An 18,461-nucleotide genomic window follows, 5' to 3' on the forward strand; every position below is an offset into this window, starting at 1 on the left:
GGGGAAGGGAGGAGGGGGGGAAGGGAGGAGGGGGGAAGGGAGGAGGGGGGGGAAGGGAGGAGGGGGGGGAAGGGAGGAGGGGGGGAAGGGAGGAGGGGGGAAGGGAGGAGGGGGGAAGGGAGGAGGGGGGGAAGGGAGGAGGGGGGAAGGGAGGAGGGGGGGAAGGGAGGAGGGGGGGAAGGGAGGAGGGGGGGAAGGGAGGAGGGGGGGAAGGAGGAGGGGGGAAGGGAGGAGGGGGGGAAGGGAGGAGGGGGGGAAGGGAGGAGGGGGGGTAAGGGAGGAGGGGGAGGGAGGAGGGGGGGTAAGGGAGGAGGGGGGGGGAGGGAGGAGGGGGGAGGGAGGAGGGGGGAGGGAGGAGGGGGGATGGGAGGGGGGGAAGGGAGGGGGGGGGAAGGGAGGGGGGGAAGGGAGGAGGGGGGGAAGGGAGGAGGGGGGGAAGGGAGGAGGGGGGGAAGGGAGGAGGGGGGAAGGGAGGAGGGAGGGGGGAAGGGAGGAGGGAGGGGGGGAAGGGAGGGAAGGGAGGAGGGAGGGGGGGAAGGGAGGAGGGGAAGGAGGAGGGGGGGGAGGGAGGAGGGGGAAGGGAGGAGGGAGAGGGGGGGGAAGGGAGAGGGGGGGGGAGGGGAGGAAGGGGTGGGAAGGGAGGGGGAGGAAGGGAGGGGGGGAAGGGAGGGGGGGGAAGGGGGGGAAGGGAGGAGGGGGGGGGAAGAGAGGAGGGGGGGAAGGGAGGAGGGGGGAGGGGAGGAGGGGGGAGGGAGGAGGGGGGGAGGGAGGAGGGGGGAAGGGAGGGGGGGGGAAGGGAGGGGGGGAAGGGAGGGGGTGGAAGGGAGAGTGAGATGGGGGAGGGAGATGGGGGGAGGGAGGAGGAGGGGGGGAGGGAGGAGGAGGGGGGGAGGGAGGAGATGGGGGGGAGGGAGGAGGAGGGGGGGAGGGAGGAGGAGGGGGGGAGGGAGGAGGGGGGAAGGGAGGGGGGAGGGGAGGAGGGGGAAGGGAGGGGGGAAGGGAGGAGGGGGGAAGGGAGGAGGGGGGAAGGGAGGAGGGGGGAGGGAGGAGGGGGGAAGGGGATGGGGGAGGAGGGGGGAGGGAGAGGGGGAAGGGAGGGGGGAAGGGAGAGGGGGGAAGGGAGAGGGGGGAAGGGAGAGGGGGGGAAGGGAGAGGGGGGGAAGGGAGAGGGAGGAGGGAAGGGAGGGGGGGAAGGGAGAGGGGGGAGAGAGAGGGGGGGGAGGGGAGAGGGGGGGAAGGGAGTGGGGGGGAAGGGAGAGGGGGGGAAGGGAGAGGGGGGAAGGAGAGGGGGGGAGGGAGAGGGGGGGAAGGAGAGGGGGGAGGGAGAGGGGGGAAGGGAGAGGGGGGGAAGGGAGAGGGGGGAGGGAGAGGGGGGGAAGGGAGAGGGGGGGGGAGGGAGAGGGGGGGAGGGAGAGGGGGGGGAGGGAGAGGGGGGGGGGAGGGAGGAGGCGAGAGGGGGAGGGGAGCGCATCCGATGGGATTGCGCTGAGGGCGGGGCGGGGTCGCGGGCCAGACGGCGGGTGGGGACGGAGGAGGTGGGCGTGAGGAGCTGCAGCGGCGCCAGGGCCGGTGTAGAAGAAGCTGGACACGAGCAGCGACGGTTCCGACACTCACCCATCGCCCACCACCACACACTTTATCGCCTGCATCAGCCCCGCGCTCCGCTCCCTCTCAGCTTCGGCCTCGCTCGCTAACGGAAGTCCAGCCCAACCCTGCCGCCCGCACTCCGGAACTGCAGCGCCGCCCGCCCTGCGGCGCCCAGTGGGACTGCAGCGCCCCCGCGCCCAGCAGCACCCAGCCGGACTGCAGCGCCCCCGCGCCCAGCAGCACCCAACGGGACTTCACCGCCCCGAGTGGAACACAGCGGGACTGCAGTGCCCCCGCGCCCAGCGGGATCGCGGCCCCCAGAGGCACCCAAAGGGAGTGCAGCATCGCCCAGTCCTCCCGGCGCTCCTAGCCGCCCAGCGACTCCCAAAGTTACTGCACAGCTGCCCCGCTTCCCATTTCGCTCCGAAAACACAAAATGCTGGAGTAACTCAGCGGGTCAGGCAGCATCTCTGGAGAGAAGGAATGGGTGTCGTTTCGGGTCGAGACCCTTCTTCAGACTAGTCAGGCAAGAAGGAAACGAGGGATAGAGAACAAATTAATGAAAGATATGCAAAAAAAGTAATGATGTTAAAAGGAAACAGGCAATTGTTAGCTGTTTGCTAGGTGAGAACGGGAATTTGGTGCGACTTGGGTGGGGGAAGGGTGGAGAAAGAGGGAATGGAATGCAGGGGTTACGAAGTTTGAGAAACTCATTTCGCTCTACCTGGTGGTTTAAAGAGAGATGACGGAAAGTTATCTTAAAATTGTTACAGTTGGCCACGACCTTTCTCCAGACTGATTGTAGGGGGGTCTGCATTGGGTGGAACAAGGAACTAAGGCTGGAGTGAAAAGGAGACAACAGGGTGTAAGGTACGGAGAGGGGACGTGAAATGTAAAGCCGGAGGGAGAAGAAATGGGGAACTATAAGTTGTTATTCTATCTGCAAGAACTCAGCTGGCTAGGCAGCATGTTTGGGGGGAATGGGCAGGTGATGTTTCAGGTCAGGATCTTTCTTCAGGCTGGTAGTAGGGGAGAGAGATTTTTGGAGGGGTAAATCATGTCAGAAAAGTTTTTAAAAGGGACTGGTAGCATGCAAAACAAAACTTTTCATTGTATCCCAGGACACATGAAAATAATGAACTTCAATGAGGTTGAATTGAAAAGCCTGATATCTTAGTTTTATTAGAAAGGAATAAAATCTTCCCAGGTACATGCAACTAGATGCCGTGAATCTTCAGAACAGATACATAGTCAGAGTCGTGCAGCAAGGAAACAGATCATTTGGCCCAACATGCCCATGCAGACCAAGTTGTCCGATCTACACTAGTCCCACCTGCCCACGTTTGGCCCCTATTCCTCTAAACATTTCTTATTCATGCACCTGTCCAAATAGCTTTTAAATGTCATTATAGTACCTGTCTCAACTACCTCTCTGGTCATTACATATACCCACCACCCTCTGTGTGAAAAGGTTAATCCTCAGGTTCCTATTATATTTTTCCCTTTCATCTTAAACTTATGTCCTCTGGTTCTTGATTACCCTACTCGGGATAAAATATTTTGTGCGTTCACCCTATCGATTCTCTCATGATATAGAAGATCATCCTGAGTCTCTTGCTCTGAAAGGATTAATGTCCTAGCCTGCCCAACCACTTCCTACAGCTCAGGATACCTCATGATCTTATTCAATTCTATAAGATCACCCCTCAGTCTCCTGTTCTCCAAGGAATAAAGTCCTAGCATGCCCAACCTCTCCCTATAGCTCCGGGTATAAAGTACCATTAGCAAATTTGCAGATGATACAAAGCTGGGTGGTAGTGTGAACTGTGAGGAAGATATGAGGTTGCAGGGTGACTTGGACAGGTTGTGTGAGTGGGCGGATGCATGGCAGATGCAGTTTAATGTGGATAAGTGTGAGGTTATCCACTTTGGTGATAAGAATAGGAAGGCAGAATATTATCTGAATGGTGTCAAGTTAGGAACAGGGGACGTACAACGAGATCTGGGTGTCCTAGTGCATCAGTCACTGAAAGGAAGCATGCAGGTACAGCAGGCAGTGAAGAAAGCCAATGGAATGTTGGCCTTCATAACAAGATGAGTAGAGTATAGGAGCAAAGAGGTCCTTCTGCAGTTATACAGGGCCCTAGTGAGACCGCACCTGGAGTACTGTGTGCAGTTTTGGTCTCCAAATTTGAGGAAGGATATTCTTGCTATTGAGGGCGTTCAGCATAGGTTTACTAGGTTAATTCCCGGAATGGCGGGACTATCATATGTTGAAAGACTGGAGCGACTAGGCTTGTATACACTGGAATTTAGAAGGATGAGAGGAGATCTTATCGAAATGTATAAGATTATTAAGGGGTTGGACACGTTAGAGGCAGAAAACATGTTCCCAATGTTGGGGGAGTCAAGAACAAGGGGCCACAGTTTAAGAATAAGGGGTAGGCCATTTAGAACTGAGATGAGGAAAAACGTTTTCAGTCAGAGAGTTGTGAATCTGTGGAATTCTCTGCCTCAGAAGGCAGTGGAGGCCAATTCTCTGAATGCATTCAAGAGAGAGCTAGATAGAGCTCTTAAGGATAGCGGTGTCAGGGGGTATGGGGAGAAGGCAGGAACGGGGTACTGATTGAGAATGATCAGCCATGATCACATTGAATGGCGGTGCTGGCTCGAAGGGCCGAATGGCCTACTCCTGCGTCTATTGTCTATTGATATCTCATGACCTTATACAATTCTATAAGATCACCCCTCAGTTCTCCAAGGAATAAAGTCCTAGCCTGCCCAACCTCTCTCTAGAGCTCAGGATTCCTCGTGATCTCATACATCCCTATAAGAATACCCTTCGTCGTCCTGCGCTGCAAGAACTAAAGCCCTGGAAGAAGCAGTAGATAAATAGATTCGTCAGATTTACAGACAAGTCTTTGCCTCAGAGCTTCAAGCAGGTTAATTCAGAGACCAGTAAAATGCCAGGTGATGACTTAAATGCGTTTCTCTGTAATATTGTGACGCTGCTTCACGCACAGCTTTGCCCTGAGCTTGCTGTAAACGCTGTCCTTGCCCGTCTTGCCACCACCTCACCCCTTTTTTGTGCCTCTAGAAACTTTCGAAACTTTGTCCAACTTTCTGCCCCCAACTTCCACCCGGAAGTGCGGCGGGCGGAAGTAGGCGGGGCGTGGGGCGGAAGGCCGGCGTGGCCGAGGGCCGGGCGATGCGCGGCGCCGGGGCCTGAGGCCCAAGGCCGGAGCGGAGGCTTAGCCCGTCTCGTCCCGTCCCCCGGCGCTGCATGGCGGGCTTGTACCAGCTGGCGCTCACCTGCAGCCGTCCCGCGCTCCTCGCTTACGGCAACTTCGCCAAGGTCCTGAGCCGCACCCTCATCACCTTCTTCGACCTGGCGTGGAGGCTCCGACTCAAGTTCCCCTACCTCTACCTGGTGGCCTCCATGATGTTGAACGTCCGCCTGCAGGTGGGTGGGGTGGCAGGTGGAGGGAGGTAGAGGGGGTGGCAGGTGGAGGGAGCTAGAGGGGGTGGCAGGGGAAGGGATCTAGAGGGTGTGGCAGGTAGAGGGGGTGGCAGGTGGAGGGAGTTAGAGGGGGTGGTAGAAAGAGGGGATGGCAGGTGGAGGGAGCTAGAGGGGGTGACAGGTGGAGGGAGCTAGAGGGGGTGGCAGGTGGAGGGAGCTAGAGGGGGTGACAGGAGGAGCGGGTGAGAGGTGGAGGGATTGGGTAGAGGAGGGGGCTTGGTGGGGATAAGGGAATTACTGGAGGGGAGAGGGAGGAAGGGGGTGATGGGAGTGAGAAGAGGAGGGGGTTAGAGGTGGAGGGCGTAAGGGGATAGATGAAGGAGACGGGTGACAGGAAGGGAGTGGAGAGGGTGAGAGGAGAAAGGAGTAGAAGAAAGGGGTGAGGGGATCGAAGAAAGTGAGCGTGTCAATGGGATTGGGGGGAGGGGTGGTCTACATGAGGGCATGGAGGATTGGATGTAAATGAGAATAGTGCATTGAGGGGAATGGGTTGGATGTCAAGGGATGGAATGTGGGGTTGGATGCCAATATCTTTCAGACATTGAAGGGTCAGATGGGTTGGGGGTGTTGAGGGGATGGGATGTCAATGGGATTTGGGCATTGAAGGATGGAGATGTGAAGGAGGGATGGAAAGGAGGTGGGACAGGAAAAAAGGTTTGGAGGTGGGATGAGGAATGGGGGAGGAATGGACATTGCAGAATCGATGCAGGGGGAGTAGTTGAGCAACATACAACAGTAAGGGATGGTAATCATGAATTGAACATTTTCATATTTTATTTCTTTAAAGGTTCACATTGAGATCCACTAATTAATTTGCTTGGTGTCTTCGCGTTAATTCAGTCCTGGACTGTGAAAATCACATTTACTCATCATTCATTGCTAATTGTCAATACCCGGACTATATTGGAATATGCAGAGGGTGAATACATCGGAGGATATCATTCATAATTCAGCACTTGTGCTTTTATCAGATGACTGCAGTGACAGAGGGAACAATGTCTGCAATAGTGAGCCAGAACTGAGCACCTGTGTACTTTCCACACAGTCAAGGGCTTTCAATGTGAAGCTTGGAGCCACTTTGTCTTTGAGAGACAGACCTGGGGTCAGAACAGAGTGTTTGCAGTCACTGTGCACTGATGGGAAAGACCCCCTTTCTTTAAATGGACTGCAAATTAAATGTTGCACTCTGTCAAGAATATTCCAAACGGTGTGTGGCACTCCAAGTGAAGCCAGTGGGAAGGGAAGATGGGATGAGCACTTTGTAAGCCTGAACACAGCAACAATGACAGACTGTCTGTGGAGAGCGAGTGAAGCTTTGGAGCTCCTCGGGATACGGTGCAATCTGGGGGCAGCATGTGTACACTTTGCTACTTTCTGGTTGTTGGAGAGGCTGCAATCAGAGAGGGGAGCGCTAAAAGACAAATTAAGCCTTTCATTTGCACATGGATTGAACACTGTCACAAGGTGACCTCAAACTCTGAAGAACGTGTTTCATTTTGAATAGTCCCGCATCATTCTCTGAAGAATCGGCAGACTCTGACACATTGGAGCGCAGACTTTCCGATCTACAAATCGCTGTTTTCTGATCTGAAATGTTTAATTTGCAACGCAGTGGATATGCATTAAGAGCTTTCTGCTTGATGTTCAGTGGCATGATGTAGTTAAAGGTAAATTAAAGTTATGCAGTACAGGTTCTGCGATTATGAGGTAGCCAGTTTCCCAAATGTATCTGTTTGTGCAATTTTGTAAAAAAAATATCTTTTGTGAGAAGGCTGTTTAAATCTCAATATTTTTCAAGTTTGTTATAAATCATGAATACAAATCATCAATTTTGTCTTAGCAACTCGGCAGATTTATTTTTAAGACTTGTTCAATATATTTTAACATCCTGACCCTGCAAAAAAAGATTGAGGTGTGTTCTGCTTTTCATTAACTTCTGGACAGCAACAGTGACTCAGTCCTCTATCGCTGTGGGCAGGTTGTCTCTGCACTATCGATCATGGAAGGAGTTTTGAAACCCTCATGTAAACCATTTTGGAGAGACAGGAGCTGCAGGTATCGCCTGGTGATAAAGGCCTGAGATAGAAAGAGAGATTGCACAGGCCGGGACTGTTTTCCCTGGAGCGGAGGAGTCCTGATTGCCTGCCGATGGCCCACATTCCTTTGAACACTTCCTGTCCTTGTACCTGCCCAAATATCTTTTAAACATACAAACAAGAACCATGGATGCTGGTTTACAAAAGAAGACACAAAATGCTGGAGTAACTCAGCATATCTGGAGAACACAGATAGGTGATGCTTCCGTTTGATGCTTTAGTCTATAGAAGGGTCTCGACCCAAAATGTCACTCATTCCTTCTCTCCGGAGAAGCCTGTCCCGACCCAAAATGTCATCTCTCCATATTCTCCAGAGATGCCGCTGAGTTACTCCAGTACTTTGTGAAGGCATCTACTTTAATGCGGAAAACTATCAAAGAGAGCTTTATCTAAATGTGATAAGCCAAATGTGTGATAAGCCGAAGGTGATCCATTTACATTTGTCAATAAAATGAACAGAAGATAATGACGGCCTTTATATCGATGTTTCTGGAGTACAAAGTTATTTAAATTGCATCAAATTCCAGCACCGCACCTCAGGAAGGATATGTGCTGGTGGCCTTGGATGAAGTGCTGAGATTTATCGGAATAAAGGTTGGAGTCCAAGGGTTAAATTACAAAGAGATTACACAAAGGAGTTATATTTCTTGGTATTTGGAAAGCTATTTGTAATTTTTTTTTACTGTTTATATTTGTGACCTTTTCCTGCTGATTGGAGAATTCGGCAGTGGGGACAAGGCCTAAACATAAGATTATATCTCTCTACAAAATGTTAGGAAATACTAAATAGCCACGGTAGTTTGGAACTGTGCTCAGTGTCTGCCATTTAATGTTTGTGCCATTTAAGTTGATATAATGTTCAGGCATTTGGGGGGTGGAGAGGAGCATAATATGCAGAATTAGTTCACAAATCTCTTTTTGGAGAAAACCATGAAATATTGTATTTCTGTAGAATTTAGTTTAGAGATGCAGTGTGGAACCAGGCACTTCGGCCCATCGAGTCCGCGCCGGCCAACAATCACCCGTGCACTAGTTCTACCCTACATACTAGGGACAATTTACAGAAGCCAATTAACTTACAAACCTGCACCACTTTGGTGTGTGGGAGGAAACCAGAGCACCCAGAGGAAACCCACGTCACGGGGTGAACATACAAACTCTGTACAAACAACACTTGTAGTCAGGATCGAACCTGGGTCTCTGGCGCTGTGAGGCAGCAACTCTACCACTGTGTCACTGAGCCGGCTCATTTCTTCAATTTGGAATCAAACAATTAGACAGGAAGAAGCTAATATAGTACAGAAAGAACATAAATAGCAGAGGAACAGACCCTTCAGCCCACAATGTCCGAGCTGAACATGATATCAAGTTAAACTAATTGCTGCCTGCACATATCCATGTAGAATGAATCAAACAGCATGAAAACGTGGCCCTTCGGCACAAATTGTACATGTTACATAAACAGGTGCCCTATGTAACCTGTGTTTGGCCCAAATCCTTCCATTCCTTGCATATCCATGTGCCTATCTAAAAGCCCCTTAAACACCCAATTCTGATTTTTCTTCACTATTTAAATAAATCTTGATCTTTTCTGTGTTCTTTGCGGAATGAAGCACACACTGGGTGTTCTGGTTTCCTCCCACATTCCAAAGATGTCCACATTTGTAGGTTAATAGACCTCGGTGAATTGTGTGGGATGTAAAACTGGGATAACGGGTGATTGATGGTCAGCCTGGACATTGTGGGCTGTATCTTTAAACCAAACAAAACACTTCATTCTTCAATTGAGTTTTGAGTGCAGGAGGTAATTAGATGAAGGCAAACAGCTGATGGGCCAGGCAATCTAATGTCAAGCTTTGAGATGAAATTTGTTGCAAACCTATCTAGCCACTGGTGAGAGGATGAAATGGTTCGCTGATAATTTCCATGTTAATTTGGCAATCGTTTCAGTTTAGGTTTATTATTGTCACATGTACCAAGGTGCAGTGAGAAGCTTTGTTTTTGCATGCTATCCAATCAAATCTGATGCAAATACAATGAAGCCAAACTCAAGTACAATAGGTAGCGTGAAGAGAAAGATAGTAGAGTGTAGAACATAATTCTCAGCATTTTAGCATCACAGATGAGTGTTTTATTGTCATGTTCCAAAATAGAACAATGGAATTGTTTATTGCAACAGCACAACAGATATGTAAACATAGTACTCGACAAACACTATAAAAACAAAAACTTGGAGAATTGGACTCAACCCTCGCTGAAGGAAGGAACGTTCACAACTCCAAAAGCAGAGGAGAAGAAGCTGTTCCTGATTCTGGTGGTGGGCACTTTCAAGCTTCTGTACGACCTTCTGCTGGATGGGAGCAGGGAGAAGAAAGAATGGTCGGGTTGGGAGAAATCTTTGATTATATTGCATGCTTTCCCGAGGCAGCGTGAAATGTAGACGGAGTCAATGGGTGGGGAGTCTAGTCTGTGATGGATTGTGTAATTTTGCTCTATAATTCAAGCAGCTAACCTACTGTACATGGAATGGATGGGGAGGTAAAGGATGTGCAGGTACTCTAGCTCTGCCAGTGATGTCCATATGTTCATAGATTCACACCACAACGGAACAGGCCTTTTAATACATCGAGTTGGCATTGACCAAGCACTCATTTACACTAACCCCTTTTTATTCTACTCACATATTCGTCAAATACATCCACTTCCAGATTTTACACCTTACAAACACATTTGGGGCAATTTAAAAAACCTCCTGACCGCATGTCTGAGATGAGGGAGGAAACTGGAGGAGAAAATGCACACGGTCATAGGGAGAACGTGCAAACTCTACGCAGACTGTGCCGAAGGTCGGGATCGAACCAGGGTCGCCTGTGATCAGATGCACCGGATGTATGAGCAGTGCCATTGTACCTCCCTTGCATACTATAAATTGATTTATTTAAGTCACGTTTTTAGTCCATTGATGTAATCTAGTCAGTTTTTAATTTGCCTCCTTCACTAGGACATTGATGCTCTGTGTTCCAGCAAACCGCATAGACTGTATGACCATCCAGACAGTGATCAGTGCCAGGCATGTCGACTGAACATCCCTTTGAAGCTCAACCCTGCCTTGTTCCAAAGTCCATACAAAATCAGCCGAGTCAGAATAGATAGCTCTGGTTTATTTCAGTTTTCTCCACCTCCCAGTGAGACAGTGAGGACACTCTCAGAGAGCAAGCCCTTCAAAAGAGATTCAAACTTGTGGATAGGAAGATACAAAGGCTTGACAGAATTAGAGGACATTACCTTTAAGGAGAGGTTGAACAAACGGGATTGTTTTTTTCTGAAGCATCGGTGGCTTATGAGAGGCATAGAATAAAGTCAGAAACTTTTTGACTGGATGTAAATGTCAAAAACTGGAAGGGTAGGAGGGGAAAATTTTAAGGAGGTGTGTCGGGCAAGTTTTTTTATTCGTGAAGGGTGGGAGCCAGGAACGTGCTGCCAGGAGTGGTGGTGGAGGCAGACACGATAGTGGCTTTTAAGAAGCTTTTACATAGGCACAACAGTTATGTAAACGTGCAATGAATGGAGGGATGTAGATCACATGCAGGCAGAGGTGATTAATTTAACCTGAAATCATGTTCGGCACGGACATTCTGGGCTGAAGTGTCTGCTTCTGTGCTCTACTGTTCAGTTTAGTTTACTGTTTTATGTTCTAAGCCCCTATCTGTTCTCTCAGGGGAATTAGGTTATCCAACAGAAGGATAGGGGTGGTGGTTATAATGAGCCTACATTTGTCTCGCAATCAATATCACTCACAACAGATTATTGAGTTATTCTCATGTTGCTGATCTTGCAATGTTTCCTGTGGTACAATAATGCCTTGGGATGTCCTGAGATTGTGAGAAGTGTTTCAGAAAGCACATATCCTTAACATATTTTTTCCCTCAGACTAATTCCTTAATATATTCTGGGATTACCAAAAAATAACGCCCATTTTATCCTTTCATGAATTTCTGAGGGTTTATGAAGTGCTGCAGTACATCCTATGATGGTATATTATTGATCTATGATCACAATGATCAGTGGTCTATGATCAGTGTATTCTATCATTAGAAGGAGGGTAATGACTATCCATGTCCTCCAGAGTTGCTGCCTGACACACTGAGTTCCTCCAGCTCCTTTTGTTTACACAAGATTCCAGCATCTGCAGTTCCTTGTGTCTCCTGTCTGCATTTACTATTTTTTTAGATTGTACTATTATGCAGGGAGCATTTCCCCTCTTTTTAAATTAAAATTAACTAAACTATAATGGACTATCATTTGACCTTCATAGCTAAACATTTTCTACATTTTTGCTCACGATATCTTCAACACCTTTGCTCATGAATCTCATTCCAACAGAAAATTCCTCAGGGAATCAGTTGGGAATCTCCCGTTCATTTCCTAAAATGTCTGGAAGTAACACGATAAAATGAGGGGGAGGCATTGGGAGAGCAGAGTGGGAAAAAGTGAGGGAGAGAGTCAAAAGAATGGCTGGGGTTATTGATTGAGAAGATGTAGTATGCAGATGGGAGAGAAAAGGGCAGGAGCGATGGAGGGTGGTGATAAAGGAAGGAGGACAAGAAAATGGAGTGAAAGGAAAGGGGTAAAGAATCAGAGTTGGTGGAAGGGGTGCGGAGGAGAGGTTTAGGTTTATTATTGTTATGTGTACCGAGGTACAGTGAAAAGCTTTGTTTTGTATGCTATCCAAATAGATCAGATAACACCATACATGAACGTAAAGGTATATATGAGTGTACACCGGAGTGGGCCTTTACTGAGGGTGGATAATAGTCTTCATGTTCCAATAGATCTCATTCCCCCTCTCCCCGACAGGCATTTGTGAACCAGCTGGTAATGTACAGTGCTGACTTTTTATCTCAAATTTATTTAAAGAATTTGGTTCAAATTCTCAGAAGTCAGGCAGGGATCTGAACCCATGATTTCAGTTCAGTTAGATAACAACAATGCTACTCTTGCCCTGGAGGGAGGTCTTTTGAAGGAATACGAGTCACGAGATTTCTCGTGGACTGTGGTTTTGATCCTATTTTGTTGCTTGGTTGAGTTGCTGTCCTGTATCTCTTTAACACAATCAAGGTTTGTATCTCACTGTGTATCATAGTTCATTCAGCTCAACTGGTTCATAGTAAGCTCCACACTATCCTTCTCCTGTACACAAAGTGCTGGTGTAACTTAGCGGGACAGGCAGGATCCCTGGAGAACATAGGTGACTTTTGGGGTCGGAACCCTACTGTGAGAGAGTGTCTCACTGAATTCCATCAGAGAGAGGAAGAAAAAATCATAAAAGTAAGCATAGCTTGAGGAGATTTCACAGTGTAGCATTCAAAATGTAGTTAGAGAAATCAATATTCACGCATCTTCCCATCTCCACCCCTTTCCACCTTCCGCAGAGACTGTTCCCTCTGCAACTCCCTGGTTAACTCATCCCTTCCCACCCAAACCACCCACTCCTCTGATACCTTCACCTGTAACCACAGGAGATGCAACACCTGTCCCTATACCTCCTCCCTCAATTCTGTCCAGGGACCCTGACAGTCCTTTCAGATTAGCCAGAGGTTCACTTGCACCTCCTCCAACCTCATCTACTGTATCCGTTGTTCAAGGTGTGGACTCTTATACATCAGCAAGGCCAAACTTAGACTGAGCAATCATTTCGCTGAACATTTTCACTCAGTCCACCTAATCTCCTGCATGCCAAACACTTTAATTCCCCATCCCATTCCCTCACTGACCTTTCTGTCCTGGGCCTCCTAAATTGTCAGAGTGAGGCCAAATGCAAATTGGAGGAACAGCACCTCATATTTCGCTTGGGCAGCTTACAACCGAGCAGTATGAATTTTGATTTCTCTAACTTCAAGTAACCCTTGCATCCCCTCTCTCTCTCCGTCCCTCTCCCACCCAAGTCATTGTACTAGTTTCAAAGTCGTCCTGTTGAGTCTTATTGCAACTCATGTTCACCTAGCCCACAGCTAACAATGGCCTATTTCCTTTATCATTGTTACTATTTTGCATATCTTTCATTCATTTGTTCTATATCTCTCTATATCACCGTCTATATCTCTCTTGTCCCTTTCCCCTGACTGAAGAAGGGTCTCGACCCAAAACGTCACTTATTCCTTTTCTCCAGAGATGCTGTCTGACCCGCTGAGTTATTCCAGTTATTCCTTCCCACACTTTCTTTGCTACGTTCTTTGTTCTAAATGCTAGCAGTGTACTAAAGGGAAAGGGCCGAATGGCTTGCTTCTGAAGTGTGTTTCCTCTGCAATGTTTAGTAACTGTGTGCACAACTTCGCCACAACACATACATCTATCTTGTCATCTCGTTTCCCTATTCACTGCTCCTGAGGGAAAACAGCAGTTCCGATAAATGGAAACAGGAGAGGACAAAAATGGATTTTGGAATACAAAACACAGGAAATAGCAACAACAGGCCGTCTCCATTAAAACCAAAACCATATGTGCTAGCAATTGCTCCATTACCAATGGCAGTGTGGTCAACAACTAGGGGTCATGGTCTGTAGCAAAATAGGAGCAGAGGAGGCAAGATGAACAAGAGGAAATGTTTTTGTCCCCGCAAGAGGTTAGAATCTGGAAGGTGCTGCCAGTAGCAGTGGAGACAGATTCAATTGTAATATTTCAAAGGCAGCTGAATGAGAATTGATTGATTCAAATGTACAACATGGAAACAGGCCCTTCCACGCTGACCATCAATCACCCATTCACACTAATTCTAAGCTATCTCATATTCACATCTCATATTCACATCTATCTATACATTAGGGGCAATTTACAGCGGTCATTTAGCCACGAACCTGCATGTCTTTTGGGATGTGGGAGGAAACCGGATCACCCAGAGGAAATCCACTCGGTCACAGGGAGAACGTATAAACTCCCTGGTCTACTAGCTGTGCCACTGTTGCCCACAGTGGAGCATGGCTGAGTATCTGAGGAGAGAAAAAAATCAACTGCCGTGAAGGGAGAATATCGTGAATATAGAGAACAGGGAATATGTAGTGCTGGTAATAGCTTGATGGGATGAATAGTCTCAATAACCATGCTGTATTTCTAATGCACATAGGTCTGAACTGGAAGGCTGCAAGATGGTGCCAGAAACATGGCACTCTTGTGTACTGCCACTGTGTAATCTATTATTCTTATACTCTTGCACTTAAGTATGATTGTGCCGATGTTTGATAAGAGTTGTACTGTGTGCAAAAAATAAATGTAACTGTACCTAGGTACATGTCACAATCAAATACCATTGAAGCAAAGATGCTTGGAATTGCTGCAGCACGAGCAAGGCCACTCGATATGCCAAGTCTCATGGTATACTAACCCCATCAGTCCCATTCCCCTACCCCCACTGATTATTATTTTATAACCCTGCTGATTATTATTTTACCAGCATCTGTCCAATTCCCTTTTAAAGGAGACACATGGAACAAGGAACAACGTGCTGGAATCTTCAGCAAACCACAAAATGCGAGTAACTCAGCGAGTCAGGCAGCATCCGTGGAGGGAATGCACAGCGATATTTCAGATCTTCAGATTTAAGAAGGGTCCCAATCCAAAATGTCACCTTTCCATCTTCCTCCACAGATGCTGCCTGACCTGTTGAGTTACTCCAACACATTGTGTTTCCTTTTTAAGGCACTGATTGATTCTGTCTGACCCTCCCCCACAGCCAGTGAATTCCAGATTGTAACTAATCTAAAAATATATATTTTTATTCTCTTTCCTCCTGCATCTTTTGCCAAAAAATGTTTTATCTGCTAATGGAAACAACTCCTGTCTGGTAACCATGTCTAAAGCATTCGTGATCTTGTCCATCTTTACCAGATCTCCCCTCAAGCTGCCTTGTATGAAGGCGAGAGCAACTCCTGGTTCTTATGTCTAAGATGACAGCTGTAATTCTCTCCTCTCTGGAAAATCTCATGGAACCATTGTAAGATCAGTTAGATTTCCAATTGAGGAAAAAGGCTATTTATTTAAATGACATCGTGTTCTAAATTTCTCGTCTCAAAGGGGTAATACAACCTAAATAAACTTATTAAAGTCTAGACATTCCACTACAGCATGAAGCATTAATGCTGTTCTTTTAAACTCACAATGGTCCCTTTGTAAAATCCATCTTGGACAGACCTGGTTTCTTCATTACATTCCTAAGATTGTTATTCTGAACTCACAGCTCCGACAAATTAAACTAATCCAACTTTTTAATGAAAGCCGTTTACAATTTGTACAACTGGTGGTTTGGAAAGCAAACAAAATCTTTGCAAAGTTGGGTAGCAACAACCCAGAACGCACTGCAACAATATTTATAAAAGACCACATTTAGAAATAAAAGTTTCTATCAAGAATGCATTTCCTATAACCAGGTAGAGATGTTGGAGTAATTCTCTGGCCACTCAGGCAATTGTCTTTATGCATATAGTAACTATCCTCCACTCACGGCATCCTCTCAGAGATGTGGCTGTGGTTTTTGTCAGCTCGGCACTTCAGACATTATTTTTTACTGCAGGTTCTGCTATAACACAATACTTGCATTCCTAGGAAATTTTGTGTTGTACAAAATTGTGTCATAAAAACAATGGTGTCAATGGGTAAAAGGGAGTTAAGGGCAGGAGAGATTCATATACGCAATAACAATGTTATTTTTCTCACAGGATTAAAAAAAAATAAAGGTCGTTTCAATAGCTACTTTTCTTTTTATTATGGCAAGCTAAAAATATGAATCCTGTATGTTACGTTGCTTAACAGAGTATTCTAGGCCAGATAGAAGTGATTGCTTGTGATTTCAATGGCCATCCGTGGTGAAACTGATGGAAGGTGACAATGGTGTCCGATTACAGCAGGGATGTAACATGGAAACATTTCTGTTTTCCTTAGACTGTTTTTACTCCCAGGACAGTTTTTTTTCTGCTTGTCATTTCCAAAGTAACCTTTAATTGGTTTTCTAGTTCCCAATCAAAATCCCATTCTAACCAATTCGGCCCATGTAATGCAAATAATGTTCCCTAATTCATCACTTGCATTATATGCAATTTGTGGAATGGAAGGTGTAGACTATTTTCTAAATGGGTAGAGAATTCAGAAATTAGAGTTGCAAAGGGAATGCTGGTGCAGGATTCCCAAAAAGTTCATTTGCAAGTCGAATCAGTAGTAAGGAAGGCCAATGCAATACTAGCATTGATTTCGAGAGGGCTACACTCCAAAAACAGGGATGTAAAGCTGAGGCTTTATAAGGCACTGGTCAGACTGCATTTAGAGTATTGTGAGCAGTTTTGGGCCCCAAGGGGGAGCATGTATAGAGAGAAGAGAATGGGGCCTAGGATGGAGCCTTGTGGAACTCCGCAGGAGAGGCTAGCTGGAGCAGAGGAATAACTGCCTATGTTGATGGCGAAACTCCTTTCTTTGAGGTACGAAGCGAACCAGCTCAGGGCAGTGCCATCAATGCCAACTGCGTACCGGAGACGGTCAATAAGGATGGTGTGGTCCACTGTATCGAACGCTGCGCTGAGGTCGAGAAGGAGCAGGATTGCACAGTCGCCGGTGTCGATGGCGAGAAGCAGGTCGTTGTGTACCTTCAACAAGGCAGACTCTGTGCTGTGGTGGGCTCTGAAACCTGACTGGAAACTTTCCAGGATGGTGTATTGGTGCAGGTAGGGCACTAATTGGTTTAGAATTGCCTTTTCAAGGACTTTTGACAGGAATGGCAGTTTGGAAATGGGTCTGTAGTTGCTAGGCAAGGTGGGGTCTAGGTTAGGTTTTTTCAGTAGGGGCTGGACCACTGCGTGCTTGAAACTGGTTGGAACAGTGCCAGTGGCCAGAGAACTGTTGATAATAGAGAGGATGCCGGGACCGGCTATTGCAATGACATCCTTCAGAAGGGCAGTGGGGGCAGGATCAAGGGGGCAGGTTGCAGGTTTCATAGCGGAGACAAGCTTTGCAAGGGAGGATAGAGTGACGGGTTGGAAGCAGTCCAATTTAGATGAACAGACTAGTGAGACAGCTAGGTCACGGGTGGGAGGGGAAATGTTCATTCTAATGTTCTCAACTTTGTTGGTGAAAAATTTAGCGAATTCTTCGCACTTAGCAGGGGACCCAACTAAGCTGGTACTGGGGGCGGGACATATGACAGAGGTAATTGTTCTAAATAGGACCTTGGAGTTATGAGAGTTTTTGGAAATAAGGTCGGAGAAGTATTGTGCTCTAGCAGACTTTACTGCTTCCTGGTATTTGAGAAGATTGTTTCTCAGAATTTCGAAGGAAATTTGAAGCTTGTCACATTTCCACCTCCTTTCTGATTTTCTGCACTCCCTTCTTAGGGCTTTGGTGGTGTAATTGAGCCACGGCCGACCTTTGGGCTTAGGCTTTTTCATTTTAAGGGGAGCGATAGAATCCAGGATGGAAGAGCAAGTGATATTAAATAAAGAGGCGAGATCTTCAGTGCTGAGATGGGGGGGAGAGGCCTCAATAGTGCAGATGTTGGGGGCAGCTGTGAGAGCCTCGGAGAATTTACTGGCAGTCAATGAATTTATGTCGTGGGAGTAGCGAACAGGGAGATGAGATTTTGCGGGAGATAAAGGCAGAGATGCGTCAAAAATGATAGCGCTGTGGTCCGATAGATAGGCTTCAGTAGTTTCAATGTTGTTGATTGGGAATCCGGACGATAACACTAGGTCGAGAGTATGGCCTAACTTGTGAGTGGGTCCCGTGGTGTGAAGAGTCAGATTGAAGGACTCAACCAGGTGCATAAATTCACTCACAAGAGGCTTAGTGGGACAGCAAACATGAATATTAAAGTCACCAACAATCATGATCCGGTCAAATTTGGGCAAAATGCTAGAAATCAGATCAGCAAATTGGGTGATGAAGTCCTTATGCATTTTTGGTGGGCGATACACAAGAACAATTAAGAGGGGATAGGCTAGGCCTACTTTAATTAGTTGCACCTCGAAACTGGAGAAATGATCAGCGTTCAGGAGGCGGCAGTTGAAATGTTTCTTAAACACAGTGGCTAAGCTGGCAGGTGATAGGTGGATTCAGGTGTAGGGGGGTAATTGGCAGATGGGTAGAGTATGTGACAAAGCTGGAGGTGAAATGGATATAAAATGGTTCCAGATAAGGAGAGTAGTAGTGAAATGTAAAGCAGAGGGCGGAATGTGGGTGGAAGGGGAGAGGGGAAAGAGGGGGGATAAAAGGGAAATGGGGAC

At 47.4% G+C, this 18,461-nt stretch overlaps 2 protein-coding genes across 2 annotated transcripts in view; one reads left to right on the plus strand and one right to left on the minus strand.

The window, feature by feature from the left end:
- rac1a (Rac family small GTPase 1a) overlaps positions 1–1,768 on the minus strand; it is a 15,884-nt gene extending 14,116 nt beyond the window's left edge. Inside the window, exon 1 of the mRNA XM_078418052.1 lies at positions 1,615–1,768. Within this exon, the coding sequence (XP_078274178.1) occupies positions 1,615–1,649 (35 nt within the window). The 5' untranslated portion in view covers positions 1,650–1,768. The remainder of the gene's footprint in view (positions 1–1,614) is intronic.
- A 326-nt stretch (positions 1,769–2,094) lies between these two features.
- smim10l3 (small integral membrane protein 10 like 3) lies at positions 2,095–7,670 on the plus strand. Its single transcript, XM_078418536.1, has 3 exons — positions 2,095–2,211; positions 4,685–5,050; positions 5,895–7,670. Exons 2-3 carry the CDS (start codon positions 4,871–4,873, stop codon positions 5,913–5,915), a joined length of 201 nt encoding a protein of 66 aa, XP_078274662.1. The 5' UTR covers positions 2,095–2,211; positions 4,685–4,870; the 3' UTR covers positions 5,916–7,670.
- The last annotated feature ends 10,791 nt before the right edge of the window (positions 7,671–18,461 follow it).

Source organism: Rhinoraja longicauda, chromosome 21 (genome assembly GCF_053455715.1).
Source record: "Rhinoraja longicauda isolate Sanriku21f chromosome 21, sRhiLon1.1, whole genome shotgun sequence".
In the NCBI taxonomy this organism is placed as follows: Eukaryota; Metazoa; Chordata; class Chondrichthyes; order Rajiformes; family Arhynchobatidae; genus Rhinoraja; species Rhinoraja longicauda.